Here is a 15213-nt window from a genome sequence, read left to right as displayed (position 1 = left end):
CTCATGACCAAGACCACTGAACACGGGGCAGAGTGTATATTTACATGCAGTGTCATTGGCAGCCAGCACTAGGAAACCCTGCTGAGTAGAAAGTAGACACCCTATCCATTCATTTCTGCAGAGAGGCTGCCTGCTATCTACTCACCAAAGCTGGTGCACCCTGTCATAAGTAACAACAGGTAAACAAAACAGGCTCTGGCTGCTTTACTCGCTAGGCCTAAAGTACTCTTCAGGTGCGTACACACTTATAGACTAATGGTGCCCATCAGGGATCGCTGACTGGCCTGTACAGACAAGTCAGCTATGTAGTCGATGACGCGTTCTCTTGCTATGCAGGGGTGGAGGGGCAACGGAGTGGCACGTGTCGTCATACAGCGAGTGGGGAAGCGGAGCAGACAGTGCGATCAGCCGTCGCTAGGGTGAGTTGATCCACCAGGCGGACCACTCGCAGGTTGGGGTTGGCAGCTGCTGTACGCACACGCCTAGGGGCTGAGGGGGTCGTTATCAGCCACCTTAGTCAGGCGTGTTTACGGGCCTGTACTCCCCAACCCCACCCACAGGTACCAGGGGCCTTTAGAAAAATGCTTGGGCAAATGGACTTTGCAAGTGCAGTTATCCTTTAAGCATCAGGTGTGGGTGGATGATATTTAGTAAAACTAGCTACTCAACTCAAATACAATACGCAGCTAAGAACATTTCATGCATAGAAACTGAAATGAGGTAATAGTGCTGTGCAAAGCACAAGCCAACTATAATCTTCCGAGCTGCCCACTGTAGAGAGGCATGCTCGGCTCCAGCAGGCACACATGCATGTCCTATAGAGATTGGAGGGAGGGGAGAGTTACATTTTGCTCTTTGGTCAATATAATGATTGGTATACAAAATTCCTACAATTCCTGTAAACTGCCATCCCTCATACTGGGTGGCCTGTTCAGGAATGCCAAATCCTGCATGGACATCCAGTCTGAACATGAAGAAAGCATCAGATGTGTCAATGAATTAATAAAAGAGTTATTCACTTTTAATAAGTATTCAATATTAGAGACATGTAAGTAGTAATTCATGAACCAGGTCCTTAGCAAATAACAGCAATGAAGTGAAGAGACAACAATATGTAAAGACTAGTTGACCTAAGCCTGTTTAAAAACGGGCTCAAGTTCTGTCACCGCCATGTCAGCACGCATGTGCACGCCCACCGCACGCGCACACACGCCCGCTGGCCCGTCCTCCCCCTGTCCCAATGGCTGTCTGTGCGCCACATGCGCAGTAGCGCAAACGCACGGACACAGGGACGGGGACGCAGAGACACAGGGGAATTATTACACAGGATGAGGGGGGGAAAAAACGGTACAAATCCCAACTGGAAATATATAATACCAGGAATCCACGGAATCCATTGAAATCAAATTATAATAGTGGGACCTTAAAGCCCTAGTCACGCCTCCCATTCTTTCATGTACATTAGTACATTTCTTATTAATTATCACCACACAGTGTTTTGTGTATTGCAAGTTTTCACTTTTCCTCAGGTTGGCATAGTGGCATAACGGGCGTGAATAGCACTCTAGCCCTGCAGCATTCGGGACTCAAGTTCACTTCTCCCTGTGTCACAAGGGTTTCCTCCCTCATCCCTATACATACTGGTAAGTTAACTGGCTTCTCCCTAAGACTCCAGACCAGGCATGGGCAAACTTGGCCCTCCAGCTGTTAAGGAACTACAAGTCCCACAATGCATTGCAGGAGTCTTACAGCCACAGTCATGATTCATAAAGGCAAATGCATTGTGGGACTTGTAGTTCCTTAACAGCTGGAGGGCCAAGTTTGCCCATGCCTGCTCTAGACTATGACCGGGGTAGTAGTAGTTTATCATTGGGATAAGAACACATCACGACGGTAGCTTACTGACTGTGCTGAAAATGGCATTAGCCTCATGAGCTTTCAGTCCTACCGGAGAAAAATGCTACACCAATGACAGCTCATTTTATTACTTTTTAAAATAATTATATGGAAAGTACCTGCCAGGCTGCAATCTGCAGCTTCACTTCCTGTTGCGATGGTGGTGCAATTTTACTAAACAGGAAGCTGTCCAGGCCCCCCCACACACACCCCCATCCCACATGTGATTCAGACAGAGAAGAGCTGGGAGGTGGTTGCAGCTAGTCTCTCCCTGTGAGCACAGATCATCTGGCCCCACCCAACTTCTCCTTGCTAAAAGACTGCGCCTACCACCGCAGCTACAACAGTCTCATAATGATAAGACCGTGATGAGCTGCAGTACTGGCCACAAAGAGTAAACAGCAGCATAGGAAGGGATGGAGAGTGGGAGCTGTTCACTAGCAGAAGAATACACACTCTGTAGCCAGCTTCATGCTTTCTAGAGACATCTCTGGGTCACATGACTGATTTTTCCAAAAAGAAAATTATCTGGAATGGCTGCATCAAATAAGAATTGTGTAAGTAATGGCACGGGACTGTGAAAACAATGGAAGCTGGTTACTGATCAGATCTCTGTTTGTAGTATGTTCTTACATAAGCCCACATGTATCATTTTCAAATGAGGTGTGTGGGTCCCAAAACGTAAAGAAACTACATGGAACACCATACACAGGTTTGTGTATGGTGAGCATCAGGCAAAGTAACAGGAATGGGAGTTCCCAGTGCAGGATTCTAGGCACCATTTGAAAATACATTTTGTGATAGTGTTAAGCAGGATAAGAATTGCTGCACAATATGCTACAACTACAGCTACTTGCAAATGGCAGCAACCCACAGAGGCCTATCAATTTTCTGTGGTCATGTTAGTAATGGATGATTGGCTGCTATGTGTTACAGCACTTCCCACAGTCACTGTACTGTGAACTACCTAAATAAGATCAAGTCTGATCACTACAAAAGAATTTACACCAAAAAACCTTCATAAACACACTTTTACATTTCAGTGGCGCCCAAGTATAGAAGGCCTGCAAATATCAGCTTGTACTATTAGGTTTCCCAGCACTGCTCTACAAGAACACCAATACAGCTCAGTGTCAGTATTTCCAGAAGCATCAACAAGGACCTTTGACCACATGACTATTTTTGTTGACTAGGCTAGCCAAGCATCACAGAGGAGGCCCTTTCCACACACATCCTAAGGTGTCCCCCTTACAATGAGGATAACTGGGGTTCTTGGGGCAATTAGTGACAGGAAATCACACCTGGCACATTATGGTGATATGCAAACCTTGATTTCTTACTTTAATTATCCAGAAGATGGAGATCTTTCGTGCCTAAGAAACTACTACTGCTGCAATATATATATATATATATATCTTATCCATACTTAATGTACAGTGCTGTAGTATATGGCACTTTATATGTAAAGCCTCATACACACATACACAGACTATTACCCAGTAGGGAACGGGATTGATCCCACCAGAAACAGTTCAGGGCCCAATGCTATACAGACCTGTCACTAGCCTGTAGCCTAGCAACACATCTGTCACTATGGAGGGGGGTGGAGGGAGGAAGCGCAGCAGATGTCGAAACGGCTTTCCATAGGAGGGATAAATAGGGAGGAAATTACTCTTGAAGGCCGCTAAGACGTAGTTGGGCAACAACGGAGTGGTCTTGTATATTAGCTAGATACTCGCTAGATTATTGCCTCAGGTTTTATCCGCCACCGTGGCTGAGTTTAATCAAGCGTGTGTATGTAGCTTTAAAGTTAAGATATATATTCAGCCCTTGACTCCCATGCTACTCAGATGCTGAGGAAAACCGTTCAATCAGACTGTACAGTGTTTGTCAAGCTATACACACACTGTCAATAGACGTTGAATCAAGTTTAAAGCGTACCATACACGCATCAATTTTTTCAAGGCAGATTCAATCACTCTGATAGAATCTGATAAAGCTCTATAGTGCAATGGTGGTGTAGTGGTTAGCGCTATCGCCTTGCAGCGCTGGGTCCCCGGATTCGAATCCCAAACAGGTCAACATCTGCAAGGAGTTTGTAAGTTCTCCCAGTGTGTGAGTGGGTTTCCTCTGAGCATGTCGGTTTCCTCCCACCTACAGATACGTTCATTGGCTACCCCCTAAATTGGTCCTAGACTACGATACATACACTACACGATACAATCATAGACATAAGACTATGGTAGGGATTAGATTGTAAGCCAGGGACAGTTAAGTGACAAGACAATATATACTCTGTACAGCGCTATAAGTACTAAATAATAATAATAATAATTTGCAGCAATCAGAATGTTGATCGATATTTGGAAAGAAAAATGGCAAATTTAGGTTTATCAGACACGGCGGGGGATTGGTGGTTGATCGACATCCTATAGCGCTGCACTGTATTGAACAGTGCAATGCTGCAGTTCGATAGATTCTCAATAGATTTCATGGCAAAATATGTTGTAAATCTGTGTACAGTGTATGGAAGGGGGATTCAATCCCTCTCTTATTAGATTCAGATCAGAGAGGATTGATCTGTTTGCCACATTGGGTGGCAATCTAAATGTGTATGTTGACACACAATAAGTTACCTACTATAGTCAGCCAGACACACAATAAGTTACCTACTATAGTCAGCCAGTGTATACCTGCAGGCCGAAACCTCCGACTCCTGAGATCTGATTATTTATATGTACATCTCACACTAAAACTCTAACGTATTCTAGTTTGGGAACACCTCTTTGCATCTTTGGAAGAATACGTTCAATAGTGATTGAATTCTGCACCTGATAGCGTTTTGCAGAGCTCTGTTTCAGCACTGATAGCCGCTATTACATAATTTACTGGATTACTGCGAGTTCAAAACTGGCCTGTTAAAGGATATGTAAAGAGTAATCCCAGAAGGAAGTTAGTTGTGAATAGTCTTAAATAAACCAGAATCTCCGGATTAAAACTATGAATAGATCAAAGGCCGTTGATGCAGAAACTATACAGGCTTCAGATGTGGCAGAACAAAATACAATGAGCTTAACATTTTCTTATAAGATGATATGTACTTAGAAGTTATAAATGAGTGAGACTGACACACACTGTGAAGAGGCATCCCCTGAAGACATCTCTTTTTGGTACAGTAGCATCATACTGAGCATGTGGAATTTATCAATCGAGTGACCTGTTTGGGACAATGGCAAGCAGTCTGCTTTTAATTCCTTCTTGACAGATACTGTGTTTTGTCTTTTAAACAGAGCTCTCCGATATGTAAATACGATGTTACATCACTCTAGCCTTACTCCATATTTGGTCATTTCGAATGACTTTGGTTCTATAAAGGCTACAGATCCCTTCCACCAAGCTCTGCCTTCATTAATCATGAACTGCTCTTCTGCTGCAGGTCTCTCCAATGAAAGACAGCAATTGGAAATGGTCACAGGAAACTTGGCCTTCAGGAGAGGGGAAAAAGCTTAACTCTACACACGCCAGAAGCAGCAAGACAAGGATACCAGTTCTTTACCTATCTACAGCCTACATTCGGTTATAAATAAACGATCCTTTTTCTTGTCCAAATACCCTGCAAGTGTTTTCACTCAATGACAGAGAGAGATTACAGACAACTGAGGGCGGTTACATGTGCTGACTGCCCCTAGGGCTTGCCATTCGCCAGTGGATGTATCAACACGGATGCTCAGTTCAGTCAAGCATCCTTGTTTATACTACTGGTATCGAGAAAGGGCGAGAGATGATCAGGTACTTCTGCCAGAAAATAAAGAGGGGGGGGGGGGGTTAAACAGCAGCCCACACAATTTTCATGTTAAAAACAGAAAATAGTTTTGTCAAACTGGTGGGATGCTTTCCATACACTGAAGGCTATTCCATCCACAGCTTTGGCTATTTATTATATCACAGTGACTCTTTGATTCCATTAGGAAGAGACTTTTCCCCACGTGGCTTTTTCCTTCCTTTGGATTAAGGTCCAGAGAGGTTCGTTCAAGAAAGTGAACTTGATGGCCATTATTGGTTTTTTGTTTTTGTCTAGAAAACTACGCCGAAGCATCTGTCTGAAGATTTCTGAAAGGAAGGAGACTGTCTCCAATCTGGTCATTTCCGCCTGGACTGGTTAACTAGCATCTCATATTTCTGGTTATCTTGACAACCCCAAAAATAAGGTGTAGAGCTAGTAGCAGATGCTACAGTGTAACTGTTTGTAAAAATGGTAACATTCTGCAATAGCAAGCAGCTCACACACACACTGACCAAATCAGTTGGCCAAGTAGGACCAATTTTTTTACGTAATTTTTCTTATTGCCATGTCTATAGAAATCATCTTCCACAGCTGATTTGTTTGAGATCAGCAATAAACTGTCAGCGTCGGTAGTTTACTAGTCCCACTATGTCATCTGTCCATATATTTTTGCTTTATCGGACCAGGTGTTCAGGTTAGGCCACAGGATCAAATTTGGTTACAGGTAGAGGTGTATCAAATCTCATAAATATTCAAATAAGCTGATTAGCCAGCCTGACCTCACCTGCCAGATACACACCATTCATGTTAGATAGACTGATCTTCGATAATTTCCAGCATGTCCCACCTGCGTTTGATAGAGAAAGGGAATCGATTTTGTGCAGTACTGATCCCTTGATCGATCCCTTTCTCGAACGGAAGCATATCAGACATGCTGTACATTACTGACTGATCAATCTATCTCACCAGAAAATTACATTGTGTGTATCAGCCTTAAGGTATGTCTTCTGACAATGGGAATAGTTCTCTGAGGGCTCTTTCACACCAAAAATCACAAAACGCAATTCAAACGCATTTTGCGATTCTCGTTTTGCAATTTTCACTATGTTGGCCTCAATCAAAACGCAAGAAAAATGCAGCATAACTACGATTGCCTTTTTAGAAAATCGCATATGAAAGTGCCCTAAAGCTGCCCATCTTTCATGCTGTTGGACTTGCAGGGCCTTTGGCCACTTTTATGCATGCGATCCAAACACAGGGCATAGCTAAACCTAACTAGATGTAAAGACAAGCGTGCTAAGCTGGTAGAAAGTGCACCCCTTCAGTGAATCACTTCACATGAAATATAGTCATGTTTATTAAATGAATACACAGAGGAGCCAGCTGCAAAGTTTTCCAGTAAGAGTAATGTAAGTATAAATCTGTCACATGGTGTAGAAGTGTTTCCCAAGCCCATGCTGAAGCCTCACCCACGAGGCATGCTTGGCATATAATCTCAGCTACAGTGGCCAAACACTCTCAAATCTTCCAGTGATCATTTCTACGACCAAATAGAAACTATCATTCGAATAATCATTTTGAAGGCAAATCACCCTATAAAGAGCAATGCTGTTTACATCAGGTTTTCATGCATGTGCGCCTAGAATCAATCAAACTTGCTACCCTAAAATTGGGGGAAGGTTCTTTTCTCCACCTGTGGCCTAATTTGTACATTTTACAAATCCAGGTCTGTCATCCACCTACCTATTTATTGTACATCGCTGAGTAATAGGTAGGCGCTTTCTAAATAAAATATAATAACTAATAAAAATAACCAGTTTGCATGATTGTACTTTTGACTGATCAGTCCTTGATATCGATCAGAAGTGAACGGATTCTAAGGGCTACAGAAGATTCCAGGTAAAGTCAATCACAGTAATTATCTACAAAGCTTATGGCCACTTTTAAATTCTTATGGTGGGCACACATCATGCAATTTTTACTTCAGATTCTACTTCCAATCAAGAGAAAGATTGGATGTGGCCAAAAAAAAATGTGTACAGCCTACTGATTGCAACCGATTTTCCAGCTTGAAATCAACCTCTTTTTCAATCGGAAACAGATTGGACAGGCTAGAAAAATATAGTTTGTTTTACTGGCTATCGTTCTGTGTGTATGTCCTTTCGATCACTATCTATAAGTGTGTATTCTGCTAGGCAGCACTATGGGGTAGTGTTTAGCACTGTCGCCTTGCAGAGCTGGGTTCCTGGTTTGAGTCCCAGTCAAGGCATTATCTGCATAGAGTTTGTATGTTCTCTCCGTGTCTGCGTGGGTTTTCTCCAGGCACTCCGATTTGCTCCCACGATCAAAAACATACAGATAAGTTAATTTAACCTCCCCTAAATTGCCCCTATACTACGATACATACACTACACGATATATAGACATATGACTATGGTAGGGATTAGATTGTGAGCCCCTCTGAGGGACAGTTAACTGACAAGACAATATGCTCTGTACAGAGCTGTGGAAGATGTCAATGCTATATCAATACTAAACAATAATAATAATGCTAACTTTCTATTATAGCCAATCAATGTCAGATCTGAATATGGATCGGATCAATCACTCTGAAGTAAAAATTGCATGGTGTGTACCCAGCTTGAGTGATTTAATGTAGCATCTGTAAAACGGTTGATGGGATTTGAGGACAGGTTAGGGAAACACAATACAAAAAGCCTGATGCAAAAGTTTTCCACTCTGGAAGAGATCCCGAGCTACACGGTGCCAGGAGCTCCAGTAAAAGATTAATTTCCCCATAACTCTGCCACCCAGGAAGAGTGGGCACACGTCTCCCCCGCGGAACAGGAGCCGGTAGCCCATGCCAAGGCTCCCCTGCATCTCACAATGCCATCCATCTTGCAGCTGGGAGAGGGAGCCGCATTAGGATGTAACTGTTTGATTTTCACACACGGTGACCTGATGCTAAATACACTACCCAGAGCTCTCTCTCATACGGTGCTGGGCTGCGAGTCAATTCACATTTCATTGTCTGTGTCTAAAAGGTTAAAACAACAGATACAAAAGAGAGGGGATCTCATAAAGACTAATACACTGGTGACCTATTCTGGGGAATGAGGTTGGTCTGGACTTGAAAACGGCAACTCCTGAACTGCATCACTTCCAGAATATCATTCGGGCTACGCGGAGGATGAAAAGTCCATCAGCTCGTGAGAGGAAAATAGTGCCGATTCAAAAAGGAACAGCGAGTAAACCGAGTCGCTGTTTCTTAGATGCCTTTCAATGATATGTGATATCTGTTTGGATTTTGTTAAAAAAAAAAAAATCAGTGCTCTTTTTTTTTTCTCTTCATGAAATGTGGTTGTACGAAGCCACAAAGAAAATAAAGACACATCTGTCAAAGCCACATCAGAGGTATGGGAAGGCACAGAGAGGCATTTATCATTTGGCTGAAGAGACAGGCTGCAGAAGGCGGCCTTTCCTGTCAAACCAACCTTTTGAAATTTCCAACATGCCCTTAAACTTTTCGAATAAGCATGTCTGTGCGCTTCAGCAACTGCCCTCGCTACTCTGGCCTGGCCAGTTGAAAATGGCATCTTAAAGTCAAGGTCAGGGGTGTCACTATGCCATGGGGCTGTGTTTAATTACAGTCTGCATGCTGACAGCCAATATGGATCCAAGGCTAGCTGAAACATGTTTTAACCCTTGCAGAACTCGCTTGGGGGAGAGAAAAAAATAAGTCCTTTCCTAGCAGGTTTAAAGAATCCTTTTCTTTTGTTTAGCCACTACATAGGAAGGTAAACCCAGGTATTTAAATGCCTTTATGTTTAAAAGGAAAATGACTTGACGATTTAAATAAGACTCGGTTGCTTACTTTCAATGGGCAAAGAGCAACGTGTAAAAATGCAGTAAACCACGACAGCCAATCGGCTCGCACTTTTCAGTGTCACCCGATGCACGTGAAATATGATTGGTTGCTAGGGGTTACTGTCTACACCATTGCTGACCTTTGCCTCGTCTAAGTGAAAGAATCTAACAGGACGCACAAGTTTGCAGATTCTCTTAAGAGAACACTCTGCTGGTGTTTTGTTTTTGTATTTTTTTTAAATCAGCCTTAAGATGATTGAAAAGTTTTGTTTTACCTGAAAACCTAAAACACACAGTACTTTGGAGTAACAGTAATTCACTGCAGGTGTCATTTCAGAAACGATTTTCTTAGATAACATTGCAGTGCCGGGGTCAAATGTTATTTTGTAGAACAAAAAAAAGTATTTATAGAGGTAATGATCAACACATGCTGTCCTCCCATTTGATTTACCTGCATTTTCCTGTTTCGGACAAATTCCCCGCGATGACGTTGACAAACAGTCGTCATCCTCCGGCGTGACCTGGATGCCAACCTCCACAGGATTGGACGCTTTCTTCAATTCGCTTGGCGAAGGCGAGGGTGGCTTATCCACAGCCTTTTCTGAGCAAAGGCTGCCATTGCATTGTTTCCGTTTGTGCTCGATAAAAATAAGAATGTCCCCCAATGGGAAGTTCATCTGACACTGACCACAGGTAAGAAGGTCATGATCCCCTTCTCCATTTCCCAATGTGCCGTTGTCTGGTTCGTCGTCTGTTAAAATGGCTTCGACAGGTTCGGCTGCAATTTGGAAAAACACAAGAAATTATATAAGCTCTTCTGGGATACAAGGAGATTAAAAAAAGAACACAATACACAAGCAATGCTTACGCTACGTCTTGTGGATTTCAGACACAACACAAGGAAAATACCAAGTTTTAACCAGAACCTGCTCCATTGTCATTGAGAGATTTTCAAAGATTGTGTTGTGATTGCATGCAAATGTAAAAAGAAACACCTATGTAGAATGTGCCTGAAAACCGATTTCACCCTGTTGTTTACACTGCCCATAGCACAAAGTACTATTTGTAGCTGTCACAGGAATGAAGGAAGGGAGGCTGACATGTTCTGTGTGTGAATCATAATAAAGAAAGGGGGTAAAATATTGGACTCAGCAGAATTCAGCCTTAAGTGCTTCCACTGAATACTTCTGAGTGATCAACATGAGAGCACCAATTACCATTTTGTTTTTTTCCAAAATGGACAGAGAGTCTCTTAAAAATACATTCTGGACTTGTTTACTTTCATGTTTCGCCATCATGTAGCAGTCAGTGTGGTCAAGTGAATGCCACACTTCATAACAGCTGATAGGACTCTATTCCTTAAACTTGAAATACCTATTCTCGAGCTGTCAAACTTGACAGATTGTCTGCATGGACTTCCAAGTCATTTTATAAGGAGGCTAAAAAAAAGCCTCCAATGAAACCTACAGGCAGTGTCTGAACCTCATTGTTACTAGAAAGCATCTTGCTGAAAATATTTCCCTTTGCAAATAGATGAATATCCTATCAAGCTAAAAAAGGGATGAAAAAAAATATCTGAACACAAAAAAAAAAAAAGTGTCCTGCAATTTGTCACATGAAGACAATGGTGGCACCACAACGTCAATTAGAGCACAAAGGAAACCCATTTTGAAAATATCAGGGTGCCCAACACAACTATCAAACAGTTAATCACTCTGACCTTCTTAAGAAGGCTGCCAATTTCACATTTTAATGAACTTAAAGCCACAGAGAATCAAAAAATAGATTTTAATTTGGCGGCGGACTATTGGAATAGATCTCGGTAAAGTGCAAGAATCTACTGAACTCAGGTTAAATTTATTTCAGCCCCACGCAAAGTGAATATTAAAGGGGGGAGATCTAGAGTAGCTCCCAGCTGAGCAATATGAAAGACATATGAATGCTACCTTCCTGCACCTGAGCCTCAACTAGGACAAAGTCTGCCTTCCCAGAAGCCCTTGCCTGCAGGACTACAGACCTTTAAATCATCCCTAACATAACAGAGGGTCCATCTGACCACAATCCTATACCTCTCTTCTTCACGTCTTGTCCAAGTATGATTATTCAATTCCAGGTCGTAATGAATAGATGTTTAACAACAGCAGTAGAGTACATGAATTTTATTGACAGGCCGAGGTGAATTAATTTCACAATTAGGTAGACTATAGAGTCAAGTTAATGAATGACTCACATATCGGTTCACACACACAGAGGATCTCTCACCTCAGAATTGTAATGGTTTAAAGTAAAATCCATAGTCGAGATAAAAATAAGCTTAAATTCGGTGGCATTCTGGATCGCCAGGTCTTCAGAGATCTGGGCATTCTGATGAGGCTTAGGAATAGTTAAAAAGACAGCCGCACAAAATAGGCAAAAGTCTACTGAATGCCGTCACCAGCTTGAATTACAATCAAAACCAGGAAATGAAGTGGTTATTCAGAGGTAGCTGATTACTCCTCCACATTTCACCTAATTAATTTTATAGGAGGCAGAGTTCTTGAAAATAACAAGATGATCAGATGTACAGATATAAAAATCCATAACCTTAACGTTTCCGGTGCACTCGATGTAAATTATACCTAATTAGCTGGGAATACATCCTGATAAATAAGTACAATCAACATGGCGTACAAACGCATATATTTGGCGACTGATGTATAGCAATGGCGCGGGGAAATGATTTCATTATCTCACGCTGTCATTATTATTAAAATGAGATACAGCTGAGTCCATGGGTGACAGCTCTGCCACTTACACACATGTAAGTCGTGTATACAATGTAGAGTAACACAATAAACATGGGCTCCGTGTTCAATTTACGTACTTTAACACTTTAAGAGGTCTCTGCAGGAATTGCTGAATAATACCATGACTTGTTAGAAAACCATCTTACGTGGATAACACAGGGGATATTAACACACTCTGGACTAAAGTATGGACTGGCAAGAGACATTGAAATAAATTAGACACTCTGAACTTATTTGAATTCATTGTATTTTGGAACTGAACTTCCTTCTCTTCTTGGGAGGAAACATTTGTACTTTCTCACTGATTGCTGAATGCGGAACCGATTAGCACAATAATAATAATAATGTTATCCTACGCCCGGACTAGTGCAGGGTTTACTAAAAATAATAAAGATCTCGGCCCGGACAGCTAGTGTTTTTGATGTGAACTTTTCAAATAATAATGGCACAATGGGAGCTTGAACAGAGGGCTCTATCCCTCCCTCTTCCTCTCTCTGTCCAAACACGTGGATAGAAGGCAAACATGTCAGACAGTCAACAAGGAACCTCTCTGTTTTAGGAAAAACCTGTTTCCCTCCCCTCCCCCACTTACACAAGACTTCTTGCTTCCCTTCATCGGAGTTAATAGAGAACAGAACAATGTAAACTTAAAGCGAATGCAAACGTCTAGAACTGAAGCTTGTCATAATCCAAACTCAGAACGTAAACAGATTGCCCCTTTATTAGTAAAATAAAGCAAGGCATACAACTGTAGCCAGCATATCAAGATTTTCTGTCTCTCTACTGAAGGACGGCCTTATTGTAAAATGAGATATATTACCAGGTAATATTATGTAACATTAAAATAAAAAACACGCTCTGCTTTTATTTATTCATTTTTAAAAACTCCACTTTCCCTCTATATGACTGAAGAGCTTGTATCTTATGCTAACACATGTATAGATGATTAAAAAAGCGTGACCAGCCGCCAGAGTGCCAAGAAGCAGTGGGCGTAGTTTTTTCAAGGTAGTTTAATTCATGGTCCGCATTGCCTCATTTAAATAAAGCAACATAAATTGTCGATATGGACAAAGAAATGAGAAGGAGGAAAAATGTGCTTCCCATTCTCCGACACCCCCCCCCCCCCCCCCCCCACCATGAAGAAAAACAAATTATGAAAATGTAGGAATATATGTTGAACTGGTCAGGTTCAAGTTTGTACATGTTTCCTGATCTCTCTCTGCTCCCTAGCGGTCAGGTCTGGTATCACAAAGCGTGTCTTAAGTGAAACCTCATGTTGTCGACCAAGTCCCCCGGAGCTTCCTTGGCAATGGGGAAAGAGGGGGGGGGGGGGGGGGGAGGAATACCAGAAATAAACATTAAAGTAGACAAGAGCAAAAATAACAGAGGAGGAAGAAACCATAAACCTACATTTTATTTGAGGCTTAAGCTTAGAGTGATGCCCAAGACTATAATTCAAGAATGAATCGTAAGTGAACCTACTAGAGTCCCATAGGGGAAAGAATACTATAGGGTCATATGTAGTTATTTATGTTGTACCTTTGCTGGTGTGTCTCAAATTCCCCCTATATTTTACAGTGTTATAAAACCACGGCAGATCCATCGAGGAAACGTGGCGGTACTGAATCTCGATTAAAAAAAAAAATGAATTCCCCTATCTTGCGGATCAATATCTGGAGACTGGAAGGGATGGAGGATGGAGCTCTGGGGAAAGCGGGTGACCTGTCAGGTGGACACGTCAAACTCCTGGACAAAAAAAAAAAAAAATAGTCCAAAAACCTCAACGTTTGCTCCTGGGCATTCCAGGGCTGCTTTGAAAAAAACACGGACGCCATTAAGAATACATACATGTAGATGGTTCATGCAGGACTGACAGTGATGTTACGTACGGTCATTTTACACTGCAAGTTTTACAACACGATGCTCACATTTCATTCATTGCTACAGCCATCACTGGAAACCACACGGGCTCCTTACAAAAAAACAACAAAAACAATCATTTTATACAAACTGCCCTCTGAGCATTATTTTTTTTTAATCTTATAGGTTCACACAACAGTCAATTTGATTCCTTCGACAGGAGATCTGCCTCTTCATATCTTTTTTTTTTTTCCTCTCTCTCTCTTTCTCTCTCTCACACACACACACACTGCTGACTTTTTTTCTTTGCTGGAGATTATTTTGCTTTTCCTGTCTCAGTTGTTGGCAAGAAGCTCTGCACACGCGGTGCTTGTAAACATTCAGACACGAGGATTTTTCCCAATCAAAATCCACTTCCACTTTTTTTGAAAATCTTCCAAAAAATAGTAAAAGAGAGAGAGAGGGAGCGAGTGAGAGAGAGAGAGGGAGCGGAAGGGATTTCCTCTGCCAGCTGCAAACCAGGAGAAGTTTTGAAAGAAGAGTTTGAGAGAGATTTTTTTTTCCTTTTGAAAGAGCCCATTGCCTGCAACCATCAGCCCTTCCCCGTGCAGTTCACACACTGTGTGCTGAGCTCTCACAGGGCTCTCTATGTAGCCGCACCGTACAGCAGGACACTGAGCAGCACAAGGGAGCAGACACAGAGCCCCTCAGCTCGCCTCGCTTCATGCCAACCACAGAGCACTGATCTCCTGCTCAACCTTGCACCTCAAGGGTTACTGATAAAGAAGAGTTGCATTTCAAAGGACTGCCTTGTGCCTCGTCTGCTGCCTTTAGTTCTATCTGACATGCACGCTTGACTTGATTCCTGCATGATCTCCTGTCAAATGTCCAGTGTGGAACCTTTCACAGGCATTTTTTACTACCACAACCTCTGTCCCTTTCTCCTCTTTCATTTTTTTTTTCTTAAGTCTTTGGCTTCTACTGTACCAAGTAGCAGAAAGTGAGAGTTGTTACCTGAAG

The 15213-nt window shown here is 42.2% G+C and overlaps 1 protein-coding gene across 5 annotated transcripts in view; it reads right to left on the bottom strand.

The window, feature by feature from the left end:
* Positions 1-15213, bottom strand: part of BCL11A (BCL11 transcription factor A) — a 229438-nt gene that overhangs the window by 172726 nt on the left and 41499 nt on the right. For all 5 annotated transcript variants that reach the window (XM_068232413.1, XM_068232415.1, XM_068232412.1 and 2 more), the window contains one exon: positions 9999-10325. In XM_068232413.1, the coding sequence (XP_068088514.1) occupies positions 9999-10224 (226 nt within the window). In that variant the 5' untranslated portion in view covers positions 10225-10325. The remainder of the gene's footprint in view (positions 1-9998; positions 10326-15213) is intronic.

The sequence above is a fragment of the Hyperolius riggenbachi genome, chromosome 4 (genome assembly GCF_040937935.1).
Source record: "Hyperolius riggenbachi isolate aHypRig1 chromosome 4, aHypRig1.pri, whole genome shotgun sequence".
In the NCBI taxonomy this organism is placed as follows: Eukaryota; Metazoa; Chordata; class Amphibia; order Anura; family Hyperoliidae; genus Hyperolius; species Hyperolius riggenbachi.
Note: the sequence above shows the minus strand (reverse complement) of the source record. Positions and strands in the feature narration are given on the sequence as shown.